Source organism: Rattus norvegicus, chromosome 12 (assembly GCF_021556685.1).
Source record: "Rattus norvegicus strain SHRSP/BbbUtx chromosome 12, alternate assembly SHRSP_T2T, whole genome shotgun sequence".
NCBI classification, from domain to species: Eukaryota; Metazoa; Chordata; class Mammalia; order Rodentia; family Muridae; genus Rattus; species Rattus norvegicus.
The window spans coordinates 34,523,741-34,550,667 of NC_141545.1; the positions used below are offsets into that span (position 1 = coordinate 34,523,741).

General features: G+C 50.5%; 1 protein-coding gene across 3 annotated transcripts in view; it reads right to left on the bottom strand.

Moving 5' to 3' along the window:
* The window catches only part of Adgrd1 (adhesion G protein-coupled receptor D1), a 114,344-nt gene that overhangs the window by 31,116 nt on the left and 56,301 nt on the right, over nucleotides 1-26,927 (bottom strand). For all 3 annotated transcript variants that reach the window (NM_001432115.1, NM_001432114.1, NM_001432116.1), the window contains 2 exon segments: nucleotides 594-717; nucleotides 9,619-9,692. In NM_001432115.1, coding sequence (NP_001419044.1) covers nucleotides 594-717; nucleotides 9,619-9,692 — 198 coding nt within the window.

Here is a 26,927-nt window from a genome sequence, read left to right on the forward strand (position 1 = left end):
TACTCTGGAGTCATTCGAAATGTCACCAATGGCGTGAGCACTCTTGTCTCCCACAGTGAGACTGGGGATGCACCTGTGCCTTCCCTCTGGGTGGTCTTTGTGACACTGGGGTTCCCAGCCAGTACGGATGCTCACCTGCTCAATCCCCCCACCCTCCGACTCCCCAACCCCCCCCAAACTCCAACCCTCCCACCCCTCGACTAAGAAGTTACCTCCAAAGACAACTCACTAGCCAAGTTACTTTCTCGGCTGGCTCTTGGTGTGCTTGTCAAAAGCCACTGGTTCATTTCCTACAACCCCAGAGCATCTTCCTAGGACAGCTCACAGCTTCTAGGCTTCTGGTCTGGGTCCCATGACCCTGTATGCTCCCTTAATCAAAGTAGGTTTCTATGTGAGCCAACTCATGTCAGACTCCCGCCATCATGCCCTTCAAAGATGTTAACAATGTGTCCAGCCATCTCCCAGATCTGGGAGAACAATGTGTCCAGCCCTCTTCCAGATATAAGATAACTTTGTAGCTAGTCTAGATCTGTGCCCAGGGTGGTGACGGCTGCTGTGATCTGAGGACCTCGTGGGGTCTATGTGGCACTCACCTTCAGTGGGACCACTTGCATGAGGATGGCGAAGTTGGTGAGGTGTGTGCAGTGGCACACTGAGTAGGTGAGGTTTCCTTCCGTGAGTGCACAGCCCTGGCTGGACCAGACGCCTTCTCCGGAGCTGAGGGTACAATGGACAGGTATGTTCAGTGGGAGCAATGACATCCCTCAGTCCCGTAAACGCAACAACTCACTGGCTAACTCTGACAGGAGGGTGCAAATCATCCTAGTAGTAAAACTAGACAGTGGATGGTGTGCTGCTGAGGCCACGGAAAGCTCCCTGGGACAGAGAGAGGCAGGGTCACTGCCTTAGCTTGGTCCCCTTGGGAAAGCTCCTGGACCCCTCCCAGTCTGGGAAGGGTCCAGTTTGTGGCCCAGCATCCAGCTTAGGAGTCCAGATACTCAGAGAATCCAGAGTATCCCGAGAAAATACATTATAGCTCTTCAGTGCACATCTGGGGGACAGATATGTAAAATATAAGGTGTATAAATAAGTAAGATAAACAGAACTAAAAGGCAGTGTGTATGAATATGATAGAATGTGGTACCTATAAATATAAAACTCCCGCATAGTACTTTAAAAACCTTTGGGGGCTGGAAAGGTGGCTCGGTGGTTAACGTTGTTTGCTGTACACCTACGAGGCTCTGCATTAGATTCCCAGAACCCATGTAGGAAGCTGGGTGTGGTCCTATGTGATCCTGCAACCCCAGTGCTGTGGGCAAGTAGAGGCAAGGGGATTGCTGGGAATGCTAGGAATTACTGGGGATTGCTGAGAAATGCTGGGGTTTGCTGGGGGTTGCTGGGGGGTGCTGGGGGTTCCTGGAGATTGCTGGTTGTCAGTCCAGTCAAAAAGAATGCGCGTGCACACACACACACACACACACACACACACACGCACACACACGTGCACATGTTAATGTTGCTTAAATTTTTATTTTACAGATTTTATTTTATGTGTGTGTTGGGGGATGAGGATATCTGTCTGTGCCTGGAGAGTCGAGAAAAGAACATCAGATCTCCTGGAGCTGTACCTACAGGCGGTTGTAAGCTGCTGCATGGGTGCTAGGAATTGAACACAGATCCTCTGCGAAATCAGTTATCTTGCTCTTTACGTCTGAGTCAACGCTCCAGCACCCACCCCCAATTTAGTTGAAAAAGAATCCTCGGCCCAGGTGTCATTGCACAGAAAACGCCGCACAAAAAGCGACACCACACACAGCATCCTAATGGTATGCAGGAGGCAGTATCTACCTGGTTTCCCATGAACACACACGGAAATGAATGCAAATTACTAAGGAAACCGACACCCTCCTCACAATGGCCTCCAAAACCCCTCCGGGTGGGAGGAGGTCAGGGGAGGAGGCTGGGGTCAAATGGAGTGTTTGCTTTTCTGTAATGTCCTCATCTCTAATTGCTGTTACAGCCATGATTTCTTACAGTGACACCCAGGCCAATATGCTCCGATGCCAGCCAGTTAATCTCTGAAGTGAGTGCGTTGGCCACTGTCATTTTCTTGTGTGCACTTCTCTGTCCTCTCAGATGCCAGAAAGGGATCTTTGTCAGCAAAGACAAACTCGCGCGCCTTAGCCTGAGGCAGGCCCCACCCCCCACACCCCCCCAGTACCCGCCAAACCCCCTAACCTCCCCCTCAACCCCTGTCTATAGAACAGAAGGAGCTGCGGGGCTCTGGCTGTCTCTGCTTTGTATTCTGCTGTAACTCCTACTTCTACCCTGTGTGTCAGGGGGAGAGGGGTACTTGCCTGGAGGGAGGTAACCCAGACCCCCACTTTGCATGCCTGACAATATCCGTGCACGAGACACCCAGCTATAGGATTTCCATAGTAAGCCTGAAGTGGGGGAGGGGGCTGAGAGTGTGGGAAAGGGGCCATGGAGCAGGTGCTCTACCTCAGTGACTGAGATGCAGCCTCCGGTGGCTTTCTGGGTGGTTTTCATTGTGAATGAGCCACCTCCTGGAGAGGTCAGACGTACCCAACAGAAAGCAAAGCCTGAGCCAATGGAATCACACGTAGAGGAGCCCGACTCCATCAATAACTACGGAATGCAAAGAAGTCTGGGCCCCTCCCCCACCCAACATTTGGTTCTAACTTTCCCAGGACCTGGGAAGGGACCGCACACTCAGGCAATCGTTTTTAACCCAGCTGCTTTGTATGTCCACCTAAAGCAAGGATGTGCTGCATTCCCATTCTAGGTGACCCTGAGAATTAGCAGGGGTGGACACAGGCAGGAGGGTGGACATGGCCCTCAGCTCTAGAGTAGGGGCATGTGGACAAGCCTTGAAAGTCACGTCCCAGGAACGGGACCCTGAAGGTGAGACTCTGCCCTAATCATCCAGGGAAGCTGCAATCTGGGTGGTGTCACCTCTGTATGGGATGGAAATCTGTTCCCAAGGGAGGCATCGGGGGACAAAGAGGCAGCTTCCCAGCTCCACACAAATAAATCTGCCCAGCAGACAGCTGAACAGTTTCAGATAGCATCAAAAATATGCACAGCCTGTGACCTGGGACGTCCACGTCAAGGCAGAAATATGGTCACTCGGGTACATAAATACAGTGTGATGTGTATAAATACAGAAGGGGGAAACGGGAATCAACAGAGGTGGGACACAAAGGAAGCGGTGCGGAATGACGATGGAAATATCAGACGAAACACTTCTGCATATTTCCTATGAATGTAAGCGCATGGCGATACACAACATATATCAAAACACATGCATAAACTCAGGGTAAGTTGTGAAAAAAAAACAAAAGAGGCGTGTGCTTGTTTTTAAAGTGTCTCACCTTGAAAAAGAAAAAGAATAATATTTTGAAACCATGCGTGACGCGGAGGTGCACGCCTCTAACTTGAACACTTAGGAGGTTGACACAAGAGACCTGTCGTGAGTTCAAAGCCAGCCTGGGTTACAGAGTGAATTTTAAGCGACCCTGTAAAGTGAGACCTGTCTCAAACATAAAGGAGAAATGCGAATCTATTAGGGGAGAGGGTGGGGAATATAGTTCAGTGGTAGAGCTTGTGCCTAGCATGAACAGCTCTGGGTCCTGCCCTCGGTCCCACAGAAGTAAATGGACGAATCCATGTATACATTAATATTAAGTATATACCAAGAGAATAACTATATGGTTCCTTAGCATATTAATCTTTTCCAAAATGTGACGACGGCTGCTCAACCAGTAAAGGTGTTTGCCGTTCGGCCTGAGGACCTGAGTTTGATAGCTCTTGGGAGACACATAGGGTGGAAGGTAGAGATGACTGAGCTGCAGGTATCCCCTGATGGATCTGCGCATGCTCTGCGGTGCCCGCCCAAACGCACAGAAATAAATATTTTAAGACAGTTAAATAACAAAAGCAAAGTTAGAAAAAGTGGTCCAGGGGTTGGGGATTTGGCTCAGTGGTAGAGCGCTTACCTAGGAAGCGCAAGGTCCTGGGTTCGGTCCCCAGCCCCGAAAAAAAAGAAAGAAAAAAAAAAAAGTGGTCCAGGATCCTAGGCCCCAGTGAAAATGTGTTTCAAAAACGAAAGAGACGGAGGCAGAAGCAGGTTGGGTGTCTGTGTGTTTGAGGGCAGCCTGGTTTACAGAGAGAGTCCAAGGGCAGCCAGGGCTACACAGAGGAACCCTTGAGAGAGAGAGAGAGAGAGAGAGAGAGAGAGAGAGAGAGAAAGAGAGAGAGGGGGAGAGAGAGGGAGAGAGGGAGAGGGAGGGAGGGGGGAAGAAAGAAAGAAAGGAAAAGAAAAGAAAGGGAGGGAGGAAGAGAAAGAAAGAAAGAAAGAAAGAAAGAAAGAAAGAAAGAAAGAAAGAGAAAAAGAAAGGAAGGAAGGGAATGAAAAAGAAGGGAGAGAAGGAAAAAGAAACAGAGAGAGACAGACAGACAGATACACAGAAAAACAGAGACAGAGAGAGACAACTTGTTCTCCAATGAAGACTAGCTGAATTTACTTCCACTAGACTTACAGTACAAGGAAGGTTAAAGGACAAAAACAAAGACATAAAAATAGCTGTAGTTGGGACAAGTGTAGGCGTGCATGGCACGACTCTGGTCTTGTCTGTAACTGCTCTACAAAACAGTTGGTCGTCTGGGCCAGAAACACAGAACCTGTAGAGAACTACTGGAGACAGTGATGACCTTACAAGCAAAGGGCAGAGGAAACAATGGATGCATTCATGTATCTTAGAATACGTGTAAAGTGAAATGCTATTCGTTGCAAGTGCACACCAGTGAGTTGAACACACTGTGAGTTGAACCACAACAAGGGAAAAAAAATTAAAAGATATAAATGAAAAGTCAGGAGTCCCTGTTCTAGTAAAATTGGATGAAAGAAAAATGATGGGTGGAGATTCAGCAACAGGAGATGCCAATCAAGAGGGTAGAGGAGAGGCTGAAGACCGGGCTTGCGAATTAAGGCTTCCTGCTCTACCAGAGCTCCCCAGTTCTGTTCTCAGCACCCACACTGGGAGGGTTCACCACCACCTGCAACTCCAGCTCCAGGAGATCCAGTATCTCTGGCTTCTATGTACACCTGCTCCCGTGGGCACGCACCCACACGTGCACACACTCACATGCACGCACGTGCACACACACCACACACACACAGACACACACATCTAATCAAACATATTAAAAACTAAATTTAAAAAGGTCAGAGGAATTGGCGTCTAAATGTGTGGACTAAGAATAGCATTCACCTTCCAGGGTAAAGACGCCTGGAGCATAGACAAGTGCAGTTATCCCAGGCCCCCGTCATGATGGAGAATCCACACCCCTCCTCTTCTGTCCCTCCCCGCTTTTGAAATCCTGTTCTCGCTAAGCTTGCAGACTGAACCAGGGGCCTCATGCACACTAAGCCACATCCCCATCTCCCCTTTCACGTTTTTTCTTCTGAGGCCAGGTCTCACTGAGCTGCCTGGGCTAGCCTTGAACTCACTCCGTAGTCCAGGCAGGCTAGGATCTTGCTATTTTCCTGTCTTTCTGGCCTGTGACTTTGACTCAGCTTCTCCTCCTCACTCTTGGAAATGGTTCCAGGACCCCCTCGTGAACACTAAACTCCAAAGAAGCTTACACATTTAAAGCGGTCCGACATTTGCAGAGTCCACTTACAAACTCTTACCGTTCATCTCCAGATGACGTATAAAATGGAACTCAGTGTGAATGGCATGTGGACAGTCACTTTGCAGAAGGAATAATGACCGGAAAGAAGTCTGCGCGTGCTCATTACAGGTGTAATTCTCCCTAACCCAAACATTTCAGGTTCATAGCTGGTTGAATATCTAACACAAACCCAATGGGAATTGAAGGCCCGGTATGATTGGCAGCACACGCTGACAGAATAGCCACCAAGTTGCAAAAGACCTGTGCATAACGGCCACTTAAGATGGCCTTGTTGACATTTATAGAATTCCCCACCACGAATGCATTGTTCCCCAAGAGCACTACATTCTAGGTTGTATAAACAACCTTGAGCACATTTTTAAAAACTGGAGCTGTAGGAAGTACCTTTTCAGATCATAAAATATTTAATTGTAAATCAACAGCAGGAAGGTCTTTAGAAAATTCCCAACTGTTTGGAAAATTAAGCAGCTCCCTTCGAAATGAACTGGGGGGGGGGGCAGCGAGATGTCTCAGCAGGCAGAGGCGCTCGCTGTCAAGCCGGACGACCTGAGCTCTAACTCTGGGACCCACATGGTGGAAGGAGAAGACTAACTGACTCCCCACAGTTGTCCTCTGACCTCCAGATGCAAACTGTGGGGTTGCCTCAGAAGTTGACAGATCTCGGCCATGTGATTGCACAGCTGAGTTCACTTATCAACGCTAAGAAAAATATGCTATCAAACTGAGTTTTCCTGCATCTCTAATAAGTAATCATTTGAAAAGTGGTCTGGTTGAATGCTGGTGGCAGGGCTGTCTCTGGGAGCTGGGGCCAAAGAGAATTCTACAAGGCATGGCTACCAATGGAGGCTGTTACCATATCTTGACTATTGTATGCTATGCTGGGAATATATTCTCTCTCTCTGACATGCTGACTTCACTTCCTTTGGATGTGTAATAGCAGTGAATCTGGTTCCTCTTCTGGAGGGCCCCCTGTACTGGTTTCCACAATGGCTGTGCTAACTCACACCCCCTCTTTCTCCACAGTCTGGCCAGCATTGCGGTCTGTGGTAGTTACTTGTACCTGTCAACTTGATACAACCCAGAGGCATCTGGGAAGAGGGGAGAACTGCCTCCATCAGATTGGCCTGTGGCCACATTTGTGAGGCATTTCCTTAATGGCTAATTGGTGTAGGCAGGTCCTTCCCACTGTGGGTAGCACCATTCCCTACTCAGGTGGGCCGGGGTGGTATATGAAAGGTAGCTGAGCGAGCCATGGGGTGCAAGCAATGTTCCTCATGGTCCCTGTCTCAGTCCCTATCCTTGGCTTCTTTTCATGATGAACTCTAACATGTAAGCCAAATGAATCCTCCCCCCCCCCCATGTTTCTCTTGGTCAACATTTTATCGCATACAACAACAGGAATTAACCAGAATGCTGTCTTTTATCTTTTTTTTTTTTCGGAGCTGGGGACCGAACCCAGGGCCTTGCACTTGCTAGGCAAGCGCTCTACCACTGAGCTAAATCCAAAACCCCTTATCTTTTTTTTTTTTTTTTTAAGAGTCAAATAGCTCATTTGGTAACAAGGAGTGAAAAGGAGTTCCTGTGTGCATGCATACATGCATATGTGTGTGTGTGTGTGTGTGACTGTGTGACTGTGTGTGAAAGCATATGTATGTGCATGTGTGTGTTTGTGTGTATAAGAGAGAGTGTGATTGTGTGTGTATGAGTGTATGTGAATGTGTACATGTGTGTGAGTCTATATGTATGTGTGTGAGTGTGAGTATGCATATGTAAGAGTGTGTGCATGCATGTGAGTATGTGTGTGCATGTGTGTGAGTTTGTGTATGAGTGAGTGTGAATGTGTATGTATGTGTGTGAGTCTATACGCACGTGTGTTCATATGTGTGAGAGAGTTGAGTATGAATGTGCATGTGTATGTGTGAGAGTGTGTGCATGTGCATGTGTGTGTATGTGTGTATGTGAGCACACATGTATGTGCAGAGGCCAGAGGGTCAGCCTTGGGTGCCATTCCGCACATACTAGCCACCTTTTATTTTTTGGCAGTGTCTCTCACTAGCCTAGAGCTCACCAATTAGGCTAGCCTGGCTGCCAGCCAGTCCCAGGCATCCTCCTGCCTCTGACCCCCAGAACTAGTACAAGCAGTACATTTCCCCCATGGCTAGCTTTTCACGTGAGTTCCAGGGAATCAAACTCAGATCCTCCTGCTTCGGAAAGACAAATATTTAACTGACAGAGCCATCTCTCCTGAGCCAAAAAGAAACTCATAAATCTTCTCTCTTCCTGTGGCTGACTGAATCGTGGTGGTCAAAAAAGGTCAGCAACACAAGAATTCCCTCACAGGCTTGATCTTTCACAGAGCTGAGAAGAGGCCAGAGTTAGCCGACTTGTAATTATCCTCTAGACAAGAGTCCTGACCGCTGGGCACCCAGCGTCTCAATAGTCGCTACAATCTCCTTCACGTGTTATTGGAATCTGTGGGAAATTTCACTAATGTGTTCAATGCCTGTGCCCCAGCCAGCTGCTGGGAACAGCCTGCATTCCAGGGCTGTGAACACAACCCCCTCAACACTGGTTTTCCCAGGATTCCCCTGAACGCTACTGACATCTCTCTAAATACCAACAGATTCTTCCTCTGATTTGTAATTGCTAGTCAGCTCTGCTTGTCGCTTGACCCTTGTTCCTTGAAGGTCATACAAAATGAGCCTCGGCCCCAGAAGCTCTCTCTCTTGGCATGGGTCCTCCATGTTGCCTTAGCGGGGTCAATGAGGTGTTCTCCCAAGCTACAGGTGACGGTGTTCTTGGCTGAAGTGAGTGAGGGATGTTTACACTGAACTCGTGTGGGCATAGGTCCCCTTCGGTGACGTTCACCTGCTGAATGGCTCCACTAGGGCTTCTGGAACAGACTTGGCTCTGGTCTCTCTGTCGTTGTCACTAACCTGGCTTAACTGATTTTCACTGAGCTCTTTCTGCTCTGCCTCCCTCCCTGCCACCTTCTCCTCAGCTCTCAGCAGTCACTGTAATTCATTCTTGCTCAGTTTGAGCTCATCACCCACTCTGATCTCAGCTTCTCGCACTGTGCCCATCAGCCCTGAGATTGCCCACCCATGGATCTCATCTTGGTTATAACAACCATTCATTCCTCCTGCCTTGGGGATCTGGTTCACTACTCTCTCATTCGCATCTATTTCCCCGAGGACTGGGATATTGGTTTGTTTTGCTTCATTTTCTGCATCTGTCAGCCATTTTGATTTCTTCTTTCGGCAAATGTCAATTTAGGGACTGTCACCCTAATCGGGGGATATTTGAGTCTCTGGCTATTGGGCTATTTGCATTTCTGGAAACTGTTTCTGGACATTGACTCCAATGCTAAACATCAAATAGAGAGATGTTTTTTATTACGTTTATGTATTTGGGAACAATAGATGCGTGCATGCTGGATTTTGCATATGGTAGCCAGAAGAGTTTCTTTTTTCCTTCCATTGTGTGAGCATCAAAGTTGTGTTATGAGACTGGGCAGCAGACAGCCTTACCCACTGAGCCATCTTGCTGGCCCCAACAGATTTTGATTTGCAAACCGCTGAATGCCATTCCCAAAGTCCCAAGTCCTAGCCCTCCCTTAAGCCCCTCACGATAGAAGGCAGAGGGGAAAGTATTCCTTGCGGCCTCCTGGTACCCCTGATGAACCGAGTCTAAGGACGTTAAATGACTTTTAAATCCACACAACCTCTAGTCATACCCAATCAGGTCTTGCCTCGTGCATGGTCATGCAAACACATTGGCTTCATAAGCAGGTGACTAACACCCTGCCTTGTGGGATGTGAGCCTGGCCTGGGGTGGACACCTTGCTGTCTTCCCCCACTTCCTGCTTTTGTCCACCTGGTAGCCCCCACACGGACGTACCTGAAGTTAAGGAAGGCACAATACAGGAAGAGGCGGTTGCTCTCATTGGTGGCATCGACATACTGCTTTTGAGTCTGAAATGAAAGGAAATGAAATTACTTCCGTGTCACAGCAGGAAAGGCCAAGGGCAGGTCCTGGAGTGGGACCAGTTGCCCCGCCCCGCCCTGCCCCCAGCCCAAGTGCATGGCCCAGGCCAAGGGCACGCCGGGGCTCAACCAGTAAAAGCACTCCTAAACTCAAATCAAAAACCAGATGGAGTGATGCACATCTGTAATCCCAGGACCCCTGTGGCAAAATCACACACACACACACGCCTATGTATACATGCATGAGAGTGCAATGCCTGTAGAGGTCAGAAGTGGGCACTAGATCCCCCTGGAGCTAATTAAAGGAGCTGTGAGCCACCTGAAGTGGGTGCTGGGACCCGAACTTGGGTCTGCTGCAGGGACGGCACACACTCTAAACCGTGGAACCATCCCTCCAGTACCATTCCTCAAAGACCTCTCGAATCCTGAACATCCAGGGTACCTGGGACAAAGCTGGAGAAGCCAAGTGACCGGCAAGAACTCATTCTGAGCCACACCTCCCCAGGGCCTCCCAAGACAGACACCTGCAGACTTCCAGGTCTCTTATCAGCTTATAAACAGCTTGCACGGATGAATGAGGCAATCCCATGCTGCCTTTGAGTTTCCACATATAAAGAAGGAGGAACTCTGTGGAGAGGCATGGGAACTTGGACTTCCAGCCACTTGCCTCAGAACAGAAGAGAGAGGGTTTCAGATCATCCCTCTGCCCAGGTACCACACAGCTACCAGGCACTCAGGGGAAGGTCTAACACAAAGTCCTCCATGCCTGAAGCCACACTTGGCATTAAACAGCTGCTGTTTCCTCAGTGATGGAGACATAGCGGGAGGCAGAGCATGCTCAGGAGCCCGTGCAGGGTGAGATGATACTGAGCCGGAAGTTAGGAGGGACGACAACCCAGGTGACAGCTAGGCCAGGTGCATGCGTCTCTACTGGGACAGAAGCCCTGTGTTGGATGTCTCCTCTGGTGTCAAATTGCACAGAAATGTCTAAGAGATCCGTCTCTGTCTTACCCACGTCCCTTAGAAGTATTTAAAGCAAGCAGTGACCAAAGGACATCAGCCCCAGCCCTCCATGCCACAAGAAACATGAAGAGAGACCAGAAGGTCGTCTGCTCCTGGGTGGCTTACTTCTGTCCCTTCCGCCCCCCTGAGACCAGAGTTAAAACATCCTTCAAAGAAAAAATGCAGCTGGCCAGTGTGCAGAAAGGCCAAGTGTGTGTGGTCCATAAGGGATGGACAGACTAGATTGTCTTGGGTCCGGGGCCAAGGTCACAGACCCAACAAGGAATTCCCTACCCAGCTGGTCCTCCGGCTCTAACCCAGACACAGCTCTTTGGCTGGGAAAATGGAGTTGGGAAAAAAAAAGAAGCAGAAGAAATACAGGAATAAAGAAAGGCATCCTTGAAGTTTCCAGAGAGATTTTAACATATGGGAATTCCGCTATGCCAATGAATAGGTGAGTCACCTCGCACAGCCCACGTTCCACTTGCCGAGGACCGTGGGAGGCCAGCAGCTCATTCAACTCCCAGTTTCCTGGGCTGGAGAGAAAAACCATTTCTGAAGGTCAGCAGGGTGCTGGGCATCCGGAAGGGCCTGGCAGGGTCTCTAGGAAGGTACTAGCAGAGAAACCCCAGTACCATCCCACACAAGCCTGATTGTTTCCCCAGACACCTGCTGTGCTGTCCAGGGCTTCCGGGACTGCAGAATAGCTCCCATGATTCCTCGGGCTCCCTCCACCTCTGGAATGAGCTTCCAGATGGGATTAACCAGCCAATTACTCAGCACCTGCTGTTTATAGCGGAGTGTAGGCTTCTGAACATGAAAGGGGACGGGATATATCTGAGAAGGTCCCTTGACACCCCTTGTTCGGATACGTGTTTGCTTTGTGTCTTAGTGTGTGATTTTACTGATAAAGGAATTAAGAGACACTGTCCCCGAGCAGAAGGCAGATGGCACCATGATTGTTAATTCCGACCCTCAGCAAGGGCAGGACAGTGGGGTGGACCATCCTGAGGGCTGAAGGGAAAAGCCAAGCCAGGCAACACCCTGCCTGTGCCATGATTTTCCAAACTCACCCTCTATGTGTTTACGGCCTGACTTTTGGCTTTCAAATCTTTTCTGGCTGGTTCCAATCAGAGGAGTAGGAAGATTTCCCCGACAAGGAGCTAAGGACCCCATAGACCATGCACTCTTAGATATCTGCTCTGTCCAGCTTCCAGACCAACCAGAGTGCACATATGACCTCATACTTTGAGCTAGCATTTACTTCTCCATAGCAACAGGTTACAGATGGGCCTCAGTCCTACGGAAGGGCCAACCTCACCTCTTGACGCACATCGTTTCTTCAGATGCAGCTTCCCGTGGCTCTAACACATTGTCACTGCCATGGGGCCACTGCCACAGGGGATGCACCAGGGTCAGAGGGAAACACCACCACTGACCTGTGTGGTTCAGAGGTCCTAAAAAATGATGTCTGACTAACACAGAATTCAGGTTTCAAATGTTTGTGGCCAGTGTGGGCCTTTGGGGTCTCGAGACAGACCCATTCCTTCAGCATGGTTTAGGATTTACTAAACCATGTCCCTCCAGGGCTTCCCAAGATCGGCACCTGCAGACTTCCAAGTCTCTTATCAGCTCACAAACAGCCTGCATGGATGAGTGAGGCAATTGCATGATGCTTTTGGGTTTCGAAAGAAGGAGGAGGAGGAAGAAGAGGAAGAGAAGGAGCAGAAGGAAAAGTAGGAGGAAGAGGAGGAGGAAGAGGAAGAGGAGGGAGATGAAGGAGAGGAGGGAGAGGGAGAGAAGGAAGAGGAAGGAGAGGGAGAGGAGGAAGAGGAGGAAGAAGAGGAAGAAGAGGGAGAGGAGGAGAAAGAGGAGGAGGAAGAAGAGGAGGGGGGAAAGGAGCTTTGTGGAGAGGCATGGGAACTTGGACTTCCAGCCACTTGCCTCAGAACAGAAGAGAGAGGGTTTCAGATCATCCCTCTGCCCAGGTACCACACAGCTACCAGGCACTCAGGGGAAGGTCTAACACAAAGTCCTCCATGCCTGAAGCCACACTTGGCATTAAACAGCTGCTGTTTCCTCAGTGATGGAGACGTAGGGGTAGGCAGAGCATGCTCAGGAGCCCATGGAGGGTGAGATGACACTGAGCCAGAAGTTAGGCATTTAACTCTGGTGACAGCTGGGCTAGGAGAGGGTGTGTCTCTAATGAACCAGGAAACCTGTCCTTGAACTCTCCTCTGGACCCAAACTGACCTTCCATTGTCCTGAGCAGGTCAGATCTGTACTCTGGTCTGGGACACAGGAAGGGGTCCTGCCACTGGTAGAGCCCTCTGAAGAGGCCTCTGGTGACAGGAAGCATTCTCTACCCTGGCCCCACCCCATCTCTCTTAGATCTGCCACCTCCTTCCACAGCCACATCCCCATCCCGTTTTGCAATGGCCCCACCTCCTTTCATACGGATCAAGTTCCTTCTCACTGACCGACACGGGTGGGACCCATAGAAGACCAGTCTACGCAAACGCTTCTTGCGGTCATGCGCACTCTACTGCAGCAGAGCACAGCTGCCACGTGGCCACCCCGGTCCAGCTGCTGAGGTCGCTGACCACTAGCCTCCACAGCCACTCTCGCTGTCTTGCCACCCATCCTCCTCCACAGCCACTCTGGCTGTCTTGCCACCCATCCTCCTCCTTTGTCTTTACAGCACAAACCCAGTCCTATCTTGCACACCTTAGACCCTCATGGGAAAGATGTAACATCGGTGCCCAAGGGAGGAAGGACACCCTCCCTTTGCAGCACCGTCTTCTACTCTAGCTGAGCATACCTGTCCACCAGTCCCATCTACCTACCTGTCCATCCACCCGCCCCTCAGCCTTCTGTACCTGCCCATCCACTCACCCATTCTCCTGCTTATCAACAGCCCCTCCCAGTCCCCACCTACCACCCCCATGTGACCATCAACCCACCTATCCACCTGCCCGTCCACTCCACCTTTCTACCACTCATTTGCTTGTCTATCCATCCACCTATGTGTCCCACCATCTCATTCCCCCATCACACACGCACACATGCTCGCACCCCACCCCACCCCGTGCGCGCACACCTTCTGAGCTTGTCCGCCCTGCTGCAGCTGCCTGGGAGACCTAACCCTTCTAGCCCTCCTTCATAACTCATCCTGCAGGCTCCCCAGAGGTGTCATCCACTGTTGTATTTCCCTCCCTCTCACGTCTACACACTCTCCTTTCCCAAGGTTTCAACGCCCCAGAGTGGGCCCCACCCTCACAACCACCCTGCCCTGCAGTGGGTGGGCACGATGTGGCTTGCATTCTAATGATAATTTGGGCCCAGCCACGCTGGTTGCCCCAGAGGCAAGCGAGTCCTCCTGTTGATGCCAGCTAAGGGACCCTGCCTGGGATCGGTAAATAAAGACGCCAACAGCCAATAGCTGGGAAGAAGAGAAGCAGGCGAGATGTGGGTTTCCTGGTCTTGGGGTCAGAGTAGAAGGAAAGAAGCAGAGGAGGAAGGAGAGGCTGCCAAGGGTTAAGGGTCAAGAGAACGTCGCCCCGAGGGCTTCCCAGTTGGAGTTAAGAGCAGCCCAGGTGGAGCACACTAAATACTAAGTAATAACTCGGAGTTATCGATGGGGAAGTAGCATGGAGGGTAGGCAGCTGCCCAGCTATTGGGCTGTTTAGAATTAATCATAAATATAAAGGCTGTGAGTGTGTCTTTCATCTGAGACCTTAATAGCTAAAGGCAGGGTAGAAACCCCAGGTCGGGATTTTACATATTTTTCTACAACCGCCTTCTACACAGCACCCATTACCAGATCCACTGAGAACTGGACAGTCATCCTGCTCTCTGTGGTCTCCCTCCCTGGGAGAACCCAGCCATGCGCTGTGATCTGTCCCTAACATCCACAGAGCCATAGAAGGACGGGGAGGTGACTTGAGTATTAGATTGGGAGGTAGAATAAGGGGGGAGTGCGGGGGGGGGGTCACCTGTCTCCTCAGGTGACTCCAATAGACCTTAGTGACATCGGCTCAGTACTCATCTTCTGCACACTCTGACCTGTTCCTTCATCCTCACAGACACAAATCCGGTCTCCTAAGGGACAGAGTCAGGTGTAGGTCAGACCCACAGGATGGGACTGTGCTCAGCTCCTGCCCTATTAAAGCCCAGCACCCGACAGACCCATAGCCTATTTGCACAAAGGCTGCCTGCTGGCTGAATGGCTGGCCTGTTTCCGTCTCAGAGGCCTTTGTCCGAGAACTGTGCGTATCGGTAGTTGTCGTTCTCAAGATGCCTAGTTAGAAGACTCTCCCAAGATGGACACAGTCCTCCCTCTGCCATCGCTCTGCTGCGATACAAGGCGAGATGGTGGAGCTTGGACCACACACCATACCTGCTCTGCCCATCCTGGCCTCTCCACCTTGTAGTCCTCGTCCTTCCCGCCCCTGGATTCTGCTGTGTCGAGCATCGTGAAGACGCTCTTTGTTAGACCTGAGCCTGTCACTCAGACTGTGTTGGGTTTTCTCCCCCCTCGCTCCTCCCCACCCCTGTCTCCGAGTGTGTGCATACGTGTGCATGCATGCATGTGAAAGTCTGGAGTCAATCTCAAGGGTCATTTCTCAAGAGCTATGAATCTTCCTGTGCTCTTTCCCTGGCCCGGGGCTCATCCATTCCGTTCGGCTGAGTGGCTAACAAGCTTCTGGGGTTTGACTGGTCCCTCCTGTCCTTGGAAAGATCGTGCGGGCTTACAAGGCTGTGAAATCCCTATCTCTCTGACTGATTCTGTGACTGTTAATGGTGGATCGCGGCGACTGAGCACCCTGGAATATGCCATATGGAAGTGCTGCTTCCCACAAAAAAAAAAAAAAAGTAGCTGGTTACTTCGAAGAGAAATCAAATATTCAATGAAGCTATAGTGGTGCCTGTTTCTGTGTAGTGTGTGTGTGTGTGTGTGTGTGTGTGTGTGTGTGTGTGTGCATGTGTGTATGCACTGCTGTGTGCCTGTGCATGTGCATGCTTGGGTGTTCATATCAGTCCACCCATGTGGATACATATAGAGACCAGGGGCTAGCCTTGGGTATCATTCCTCAGCTGTTGTTTACCTCATTTCTCTGAGATAAGGACTCCCATTCGCCTGGAGCTCACAGAGAAGGCTAGGCTGTCTGGGCAGAGTGCATCAAGGACCTGCCTGTTTCTGATGGAGTGACAGGTAGCTGTCACCACCATGCCTGGCTTTTTAAGTGGGGCTGGGAATTGAACTCCTTCTCCTCCTTGCTCAGCAAGCTCCTTCCCCACTGAGCTACCTCCCAGCTTTGTCCTTGCTTCTTATGTCCCCATCTGTTACTCCGTTTTATAAGCTTGTAAACATTACAGCTCAATCCCGATTTCCTGGGGCCCCAAGTACACGTGTGCAGACACACGCATACACTGTTTAAGAAAATAGACAACTTGCTCCTGAGATCTTCTCCCCGGTGAAGGCAAAACAGTTTAAAAGGTGCAGGGAGACGTCCTTACAGACACAGGAGAAAGGCAGAATGTCATTCATTAATTAACAAGGGACTAGCGGATAGGACCAGCCCTTCCAGGGAATGTCTCACATAGGTGAGGCTTCCATAACTACTGAAACAAATTTGCCTAATAGCCACAAAACATTCAGAACTAGCTGATGTCCACAGGGAGGGAATCAGTGAGTCTATGCCAGACAACATTTACACTTCAGTGGGAAGAATGAGGTCTTAAAGCCTGGCTAGTATTCAAGCTGCAGTTCTGTGCTGGAGCACAGGGACTCAGGGAACGAGCCAGGCGGAGCCAGAGAAGCCCAGGTAAGGCCCAGATGAGCACGCCTTGCATCCTTCTGCTTCTAAGTCTCCAGTTACTTCCTCCACAAGTTAATTACACACACACTTACACTCACACATGCACACACACTCATACATACTCATACACACTCACACTCTTATATACACACACTCATATACACATATAAACTCACATTCACCCACCCACATTCATACACACACTCATATACATGCATGCACACATACACACACTTGCACATACACACACATACTCACACACTCATATACTCACTAATATATACATATATGCACTTGCACACACATATACACACATGCACACTCACACAACACTCATATACACTCACACACATTCACATACACACATACACACATACACATATTCACACACAAATACACTCATATTCACACATACATACTCACACACTCAAACACAGACATAAACACTCAGACACACATGCGTACACTCACATAACACAAACATATACACACTCACACACTCATATACACACACACTCATACACATATACCCACACTCACAGACACACTCACACACACTCACACACTCATATACACACTCACACATATCATATATACACACTTATATATACACACATACACACTCATATTCATACACACTCACACATCACACACACACACATACACACACACACACTCACCCCCAGAAATCAAATGAAGTCTTGACAGGTCAGAAGTGGGATAGGGACCAGTGAAGAAGCTATTTATGATAGTGTCTAAGCAGATGTATCACAGAGCAGTTACCCAGCCTAGCAGTTTGAGAATCTCATTCCCAGAAGCCCAAACATCAGGATGGTGGTGGATTGCCCTGATGGGCAGGAGCAGGTAGAGGGTAGCAGGGAGGTTGCTGGGAAGAATGCTCACCGACATCCCATTTATAGCAGAGACAACCTCAGGTGGTACAAATGGAGGTTAGACATGCGAAGATTTCAGCTGAGTCTCTGATATGGAGAATCAGAAAAGTAGCTACCCAGAAGGCATGGCCTGGAGACCCCACAGGAGACCCTACCTGTTCTCAACACAGTGATGACCAAATGCCCAGTTAGCAGTTGAGGAAGCAAGCGACAGTGGGCTGGGAAAGAGCTGCCCACCAGGCAGCACAGCCTGAGGAACACCAACTGGAAAACCACAGACTTACAGTGGGGTCTCACCTGACAGGCAAATGACTGAACGGGCAGCAGGGAGCTTAACAAAACAATACCCTGCCGGAGTGCAGCTGTCCAATCCCAGAATGTTCTAGGAAATCGATTGCCTCAGCAGTGGAGAGGTTGTGGGCCACTTTAGGATGAATGTGGGGAATTGGAGGTGGGGATGGTTGAAAACAAGACTAGGGGATTCTGGTAAGAGGCACATTCCTAGTCTTCTGGTTGTCTGCAGCCCAGATACAACAAACAGACTTTAAATATGTGTGGTTTTTGGTTCCTGTGCCCCAGGAATTCTGTTCCTCTGGGTTTATGGTCACATGCTTTGGGGGGTGCAGAAGAAGTAGCCCTGAGACCTGCTGGTCAAGACAAAGGCGGGCTGTCCTGGTGAAGGTCAGAAGGAATTAAAGAGTGCACGGAGATCCCTGTGCAAAAGCACCAAGCTTGTAGGAAACTGAAGCGGCACAGACCAGCACAAACTGGCACATCTGGTGGTGTCAGTGAACAAGCAGAACGTTGTGACGTTTCCAGCAAAACTAAACGTAGGTGTAGTTGTATGGCCCCGGAACCTGGGTCCATGAATGGTAGTGAACACAGAGACTCATAGCTGTGCAAAGAGTAAGTTGAAGCTGAGGGACCAGTCCTTCGCAAGAGATTGACATCACGGGGCTGGAGAGATGGCTCAGCGGTTACGAACACTGACTGCTCTTCCAGAGGTCCTGAGTTCAAATCCCAGCAACCACATGGTGGCTCGCAGCCATCTGTAATGGGATCCGATGCACTCTTCTGGTGTGTCTAAAGACAGCGACAGTGTACTCACATACATACAATAAATAGATCTTTAAAAAAATAGAAAGATATTTATATCACATCCTTGGATGTGGGGCTCAGGTAACATAGCAGAAGAGAGGCAGAATGCATGGAAGAGCTGAAAGATAAGCTACAGCCGTGAAACGGCCCTTTCTAGCTCTGACAGTCCTTGTGGAATCATGAATTCCCAACTATAGTCATCTGCACGGGGACAGCCCAGAGCAGCCCTGGTCTATAATCAGGCAGGGATGGGAGGGGAAGTCGGGGGAATCTTACCTCTTCCTGCTGAACTATTGGCTATTGGCAGACTCTGGATGTGGGGCCGGGGGTGGGGGGAGTCACCAAACCCACTAGGCTTCAACAGACCAGCGGTCACAGTTTAAACTCAGCGGGTCACAAAACAAATAGGTACAAAAGCAAGAAAGATTTCTTGGTGATATTGCTCGTAGCCTGGGACGGTAGGGGTCTGGGAGTAGGTAAGGGCATCAGAGTGGTCAGTATGGATTATATACGTGTGCAAAGTTGTCAAATGACAAAATTAATGAATAGAGAAAGAAATACGTTGAAAACTGAACTCCTTCCTACTTGTGACCTGTGCCTCACTCCCCAATACCTAGTGCATCGGCGAGACCCCCTGTGCACTGCACACAGACACTTGCCTCCCACTGTGGGGTGGGTCTGGGTTCCATGACCCTGGGAAAAGGAGAGGCTCTATTTATTCACTTCACGATCCCTGAAGTTCAGAAAAACAGCCCTATTTAAGGGGTTACTATGGGGTTATGGCTGATTGCTTCTGGGAAGCACCTGTCACTCCCGGGGGTGGGGGGGACCACTTCGGGTCTTTTCCAAAGCACTATGGTGCTCTGTGAAAAGGCTTTTACTTGAGAGGCCTATTTCCCTGCCCAGCAGAGCACTTTAGCTGAATTAAACAGCCTGAACAAAGAAACACATCCAAGAAAAACACTTATCGCTGGCAATGGCCCAGACAGTGGAATGCCCACATAGACTCAGGCAAGTAAAAGGGCAAGACCTTTGGGTTCCCTGGGCTCTATCAGCATCCGCCACCTACCTCTGGCAGAGCAAGTGCAATCCCACAGAGAGCAGCCAGAAAAGGAGAAATGACATAGGGACCATCACCCAGATCTAATAGAACGTAGCCATGATATTATCATGGGGAAATGACCATTGGGTGGACAGCACCAACCTCCAGCCTTCTGCATGCTACGGCAAGGTGTAGCCCGTATGGTGTAGCCCGTGTCCTGGGCTGCCCTCAAGGGCAGGTGTCTCAGAGCCCTACCCTGCTGCGTGATATAATTCTTCCCTCTGGCCCCCGCCACTTAGATGTCAGAGAGCTTCCTGTCCAGACACACAAGTGGAAGGAAATGAGGGGAAAGATGTCAGTGTGGCCAAGAAGTGAAAAACGACCATCCTGGAAACGTCCAAGGACACAAGCTAACGGTACCTCCTAGGTACAGCTGCCACAGGGGATGTCTTGTTGGAGCCCGGGCAGATGATAATGGTGATTTCCATTGGGAAGATGGGGACATGTGCTAAGAGCCACCAGTGGGCAGCAAGCCCATTGTTCTGGCTGGGACATGCCAAATCCCCAGCTTCCTGCACACGATTCCGGAACCTCGTGTCTCCAACCCGTTTCCTGGCACTCTATAAATGGAACACTTTTGCTCAGCTCCACAGGGACAAAGCCAGCTGAGGTAGAGCGGAGGCCATTTCCTTGACCACCCAGGGAGCTCCAAGGAGTCACCCTACTATTCAGCATGAGGGCCCACATCTGTGCCTGGTAACAGCGTCCACCTCACCTCCAGACTCCAATTGCAGATCTTGCCTCTGGGTGCCCCTGGGACCCCCTGACTAATGCTACCATAGGATGGCCAACTGAGCCAGGTGGCTTGACTATTTGACCTGCTCCCATCCTAGCAAGGAAATCCCCATGATGTTGGTCCTTGGATCAGCTTTCCCACTCCATCCCTGCAGCCACCTTAACGCCCCAGTCGTCATGCCGGTGATGGATAGCCAGAGACTCTCACAACCTTGTTAACTGCCCCCACAGGAGGACCGCTCCCGATCCAATGGTCATTTGGCGTAGACTTGGTACAGACCAGAACATTATACTACAAGCACTCTGTTCTGGGAACGATGGGCTGACCGCGCTAAAACGAGAGGGAGGCAGGCATTCCGGGAGACAAGTTTATCAACATGAGGCAAACATGGGCACTGCACACCTCCTGAAGGAAGAGAGACAAGGTAGGGGGGGACGAGACAAGAGGGCAGCTCAGAGAAGGCACAAGGTCACATCTGGCATCAGGACTGCCATGACCTCCTCCCTCTGGGAAGCCAGCCACACAGTCTGAGTCCTGCTACCGGTACTCGCTGAGCAATCCCACAGCCCTCTGCTCAAATAGCACCAAAGGCCCCACCCAATGAGGGAAACTGAGGCCAGAGACCAAGGGATTTGACCACTGACAATGGAACTAACTAGGCACTTCCTCTTAGCAAGCTCCCGGGTTCCCTCCTCAGCCCTCACTAGCCCCTTAGAGCTGGTCTGTCTTCTTCCCGTCTTTCTCCCTTCTTCTCCATCATTCGCCCTGAGCAGGAGGAAAAGTCAGACCTGTAGTAACGATGACACCTGGGACTGCTGCCGTGGAAGACACAGAGAGGGCCAGCCCCACCCTCAAACAAGGGGCTGTTTCTCCGCAGTCTTTTAGCAGAACTATAAAAAGAAGCTGGCTCCATAACCTATGATCATGTGGGACAAACTGCAGATCTGAGTGTTGGCTGACATGGAGTCCAGCGGGACCCCACCCTGTCCATCCGAGGAGCCTCAAGGACAGCCAGGCCTGCTTACCACCGGCCCATCTAACTCTCCCCAGAGGCCATGCGTTCATAGCAGAGAGGTGGGCAGCCCTTCTCCAATCTGCAGCCTCAGTGTCTAGGACCCACAGAGAGAACAGCCAGCACTGCCACCAGCAGAATGGGCTGGGCAGAAATGAACTCTGGGGGAGGGGAAGGAGGACCCTGGTCTGCCAGCCACCACCCCTTCAGAGATACTGCTCTTCACTGAGCCACATCCTTCCTCAGGAACCCCCACCAAATAAGCAGGCTTTATAGGTAACAGGTCGACGTCTGTCCTCCCATGACCTAAACTAAGCGCCTTTGCTGACATGTGATCTCACCCCAGCTGGATGTATCGGTCTGCGTGGCCCATCATGTGGGAGGCCCAGGAACCTTATTCAGCAAAGCTGCAGGGAGGCCCATGGGAGCCTACTCGTCAGTCCCGTCCTGCTCTAAATTCTTAAAAAAAGAAAATTATCCCAGGGGTCAACCCCGTGTAAGTTTCCATTCTGTAGCTAAGCAAACAAGCCAATCCTATCTGGAGGAGAGCAGACAGCACGCAGGGCTAATCTATAACCCTCGAGGCCATTCACGCACTTCACAGTTGAATTAAGTTACCAGCTCATCCCCCTGCCTGTCCCAGCAGCCCTTTCTGCTCACTTTGTCCTGAGTGCACCCCTGGGTCCATGTAGCAGCTAATGTCCTCCTGTGGGATGGAACTGGTGTGGCCAAAGCTCCGCCCGGAGCTGACCTTAGTCACCCAGTGTCAAAGCTCAGACCTCGGGGCAAGATTCTTTCCCTCCCTCGGGGTGATAGAGGCCAGCAGACCATCATCTCTGCAGTGTGCAGGGCAGAAGAATGCTCACACTATACACAGAAGATTGCTGCATGTGGCTGGGCAGTGGGTGCACGGTCAGAAGCAGTGCTGTGCCTGCATGCTTCTGGTAGGCAGATCTCCACCTTCCCCTTTCAGTTCTGTAGGGAGCGGCTAAAGATGGCGCCGACATCCGGTGGTCGTTTGTGGTAAACACCTACAGCACATGTGTTGACAGACCCCCAGCACCTACAAGGCCAGGGTGATATTCATGCTAAATAGGTATTTCATGCTCCACCAATCCCCAGTGGACAAATTTACAGCCACAGCCTGTCTTATATTTAAGGCGAGTGCCTTTGTTCCTCGGGGTCCCCGTATCATCAATAAGGTGTTCCTACAATAAAGGCTGATTGAGAAGGATCCAACGGTGTTGCGTCTTCCTTGCCGGTTGAGGTGGGCGCGACACAGTTCAAAATTTCTTGGCCAAGACACAGTCCCAGAAAACTTTATCTCTCATCCCAAGTGGCTCTCACAGCCCTCCCTGTGCTCCTGGTGGGGCTGCAGGAGGGGACCATGGGTCTACACGGCAACGTCTTGTTAAATATGCAGAGTTAACTTTGCAGGGGCTCTCAATGTTGGGACACCAAGGGCACATACCACCTTGTCATGTCACCTAGAGTGTCTTTCCCTGTCCCTCATCCTCCCTTTGCCCCTTCAGGACAGCTGAGGCTCCAACTGAGAGAGGAGCCCTGGATAAGAGGGCTCCTATATAGATGGGATCTGGGCAGTACGGAAGGGGAGGCCATGGTCTGGTCAGACACTTAGGGGAATAGAGGTTTTGCCCCCTGACTGACTATTCCCTGGGTAAAAATGTGTATGAATCAACATAGCTTCAGCTGTCACCAGTGGAATGGATTGAGGGCCTGGCCCCTTAAATTCTGACTTGAAGAATAGCAGGGCAAAAGGCTTTTTCCCAAGCATGCACACCTGGTTAATCACCCCAGTTGTATGGATACCACCCCATGGCTCACCCAGTTACCTGAGAAGACCCATGGAAGAGAGCTAGGCAGGAAGACATCATGGGGTGGGTATGCCTTCCAGAACAGGTCAGGAAAACTGCAGTGTTTGAATAGCCTTGGGGGTTGGTAGAGCAGCCCTGCATGCTGTCTGTTCTCTCTGTCCTGGTCCTTAGAGAGGCCAACAAGCAGCCTCAGATCCCCGCTGCCACAGACCCAAGCCGCTCCCACCACCCCGGTGGACTGTACACCCTGAACTGTGGGGCAAAATAAAATCTGCTTCCTCTAAGTTGCTTTCTGCCAGGCGTCTGCTCACAGCGATGAGAAAAATGACTACAAGGAGGTAGGAATCCTCTCACTGAATACAGCAAATTCCTTCTGAGGCAGCTGTAGGACACCCGTGAAACTCGGTGCCTTTCCCATCTATAACCCCATCACACACACACACACACACACACACACACACACACACACACACACACACCAATGGAATATGTAAATCCTGAGCCATGCACAACTGTGATCCCAGGACTCAGAAAGCAGAGGCAGGAGGATTGCTATGAGTTTAAGATTAGCCTGGGCTACCTAGCAAGTATGAGATTCCAGGCCAGCCTGGGCCCTTAAGTGAGACCAAATATCAAACCAAACCAACTGAATAAAGTAATAAAGTGGGCATCCGCTCACAATTCACTGTTTTGAAACAGAAAGGAAGAGAGGAAGTCAGGGCGGCTCTTCCTCACCATCACTGAGAGAGAGGAACATCCAGAAAATGCCCCAGACAGCATGGATTCCTCAAGATGCTCTGTGCCCACAGACCACAGGGAATCCACCCTGGCTGTTTCTGCCATTTCCCAGTGTCTTGCATTCCTGCACAGCGCTCTTTCCAGTCTCGGAGAAGCAAACAAACACAGACGCCCAGGATTCCTCTCCCGTGAGGCAGTGCTCGCCCCCAGGTTAGCCTAAGCCCCATTCCCATGTAGATGAGTTCGTGTGTGTGTGTGTGTGTGTGTGTGTGTGTGTGTGTGTGTGTGTGCGCGCGCGCGCGCGCGCGCGCTGAGATGCTCACCCATCAGTGTGCACAGTCAGCCTTCGAAAGATGGGGCGGGTATGCCCTGAGCTGTGAGGTGGAACTCAGGTTTCTTTTCTTCTAATCCCACCCTCAAGGCCAGCTCACACTGTCACTGTTGGCCATATTCTCGATTTAGGAAAGCGGGCCCTCTGTCACCTCTGTTTCATTAGGGGGCACAAATGGTAAGGGGTTCACATGTACTGGGCCACTTGGTGACTGACCCTGGGCACTGCACCTGCCTCATCTGCTCCAGAAAGCAAATATTCAATTTCAGCCTTGGCCCTCCGTGCAGGAAGACAAAGAACATAACAGTAGGATAGACCTGCGTCGCCAGCGGCCTTGTTCCTCTCTGGAGGAGAAGTGGCCTTGAGCTGCCAAATGCCAGAGTAGGCGACTCCATGACTTAACTTTGCATTTGCATGAGTTCTAAAAGCTGGGACAGAAACCACAGTGTGTGGCACAGTCAGAGTGGTGGAGAATCCATCCCCTTGGTTACAAGACTCAGCTTCAGGGTGATTTGTGTCTCTGGTGACCCAGGTGCCAGCTGGAGGAGTCAGGCAGAGAGAGAGAGAGAGAGAGAGAGAGAGAGAGAGAGAGAGAGAGAGAGAGAGAGAGAGAGAGAGAGAGAAGCTAAGCAGAGTCACACTCCACTAATACCAAGTCATCTTTAAAACTCAACCATATGTGGGGCTGGAGAGATGGCTCAGCAGGGAAAGGCGCTTGCCGCTCAGCCTGACAATTTGAGTTCGATCCCCCGGGGGTCCACTTGGTGGAAACAAAGAAACAACTCCAGAAGGCCCACTTCGTGGAAACAAAGAAACAACTCCAGAAAGTTATCATCTGCCCTCCACAGGAGAGCCACAACGCATCAGACCTACCCCTCCCCATCAACAAATAAAACCCGGATCCGTTTTGCAAAGAAGCGAGATAAACCAGGAGCACACCAGATATTTGACAGCCCTCGGCTTCCCCTCTGCACTGATTTTTGTGTGAATAAATCTCCCAGAGACCAGTTTGCTTTTGTGGAGACAGTGGAAATAATTAGCCAAGGAAACAGATCTCTGTCTACATTGTAATTCCCACCACGTAACCCTCTGTGTGCATTAGACATCTGTGAAGCTAGACCCAGACCTAGGGAAGTGGGCGGATTTTTCTCCTTTTGTTTTGACCCCCATTACCATCGTTATAATATGGCTTCTCTGGGACTTAACAATAGCCTGTCTCAGCCTCTGCCTCCTGCAGTTTCTCCATTGTCCAGTCTGAGAAGAAGTAAGTGAGACTCCTCTGCGGGGTGGGTGACTTCCCCTGAGCCATCATCTAGGCACAGCAAAGAGAATTTTGCTTGGTGGGGAAGCGGTGGGGGCTTTAGCCTAGGCGGGAGTGTGGAGAAACAGGGGCGGCTTGAGCTCAACTGTGGAGACCAGAGCTGCTCTATTCCAGTTCAGTGCTGTGAGTCTCTCAGGATGAGTTAACTGCGAGCCTTGGGTCTGATGCCCCCAGCTGACTAGGAATCAGGAATAGGGTGTTTCCCCTGCAGTAGCAGCTCCTACTGGGTGCCACATGCCACCCCTGGCAGGACAGCCACGTACAAAAGTACAGATCTGGCCTCACGGAAATGTCAGTGACCACACTCACAGAGGACAACGGTGCCCTGAAGGAGGGACATGGAGGGCAAGCCTCGCCAGTTCCTCATGAGTAAAGGAAGAGGCTCAGGTAACAACCACTGTCCTCAGAGCTCGGGTGGTGTGACTTGGCTCATCCTGACCAGTTGTGTGCCCAGGTGGCTCAGGGAACTGTGTACAAAGTCTTCTTTCGTTCACTTATTCAGTCAACAAACACTGGTGGTGTATGCTTCCTCTTTTTCCTCTCTCCCTTCCCCCACCCAACCTCCACCCATCTCCTTTTTACCAGAGAAGACAAAAGACAACAACAACAATAGGATTGCGTCCACCCCTACAAAGGAAATAAAGGTAGCGGGAGAGCGTGACGGAATGCGGTTGGGGTGTGTGGCTGGCTCTTGAGGATGGTTGGACTGTGGGACAGAATCTGGGACGGTGGTAACCATGCAGGGCCCTGGAAGAGAACATTCCATTTTGGAGGAAGCAAAGGTCCTGATTAGTGTGGGGAAAAGCCAGAAGGAAGCTGTGTTGGCTGGAGGCTAGGCGTGTAGAGGACACAGGGAAAGGTTTTAAGCAGATGGGTGACCGTTTTAAAGCACTTGAAGATTTGTTAATTTCTACCTATTTTTTATACGCATGAGCGGTTTTGCCCGCATGCGCGCAACATGCTTGCAGTACCTAGAGAGGCCAGAAGAGGGCGACAGAGCACCCTGAAACCGGATGGTTGGTAAATGCCAAGTGAAAGCTGGGAACTGAACCCTGGTCCTCTCTCTCTGTAAGAGCAGCCAGTGCTCTTAACCACTGAGGCGTCTTTACAGCCACATTTTGAATAGTCCTCTGGATACTAAGTTATAAGAAGGGGCAAGTCTGGGGCTGGAGAGATGGCTCAGTGTTTAAGAGCACTCCACTGCTCTTCCAGAGGTCCTGAGTTCAGTTCCCAGCAACCACATGGTGGCTCACAACCATCTATAATCAGGTCTGGTGCCCTCTTCTGGTGTATCTGAAGACAGCTGCAGTGTACTTATATATAATAAATGAAT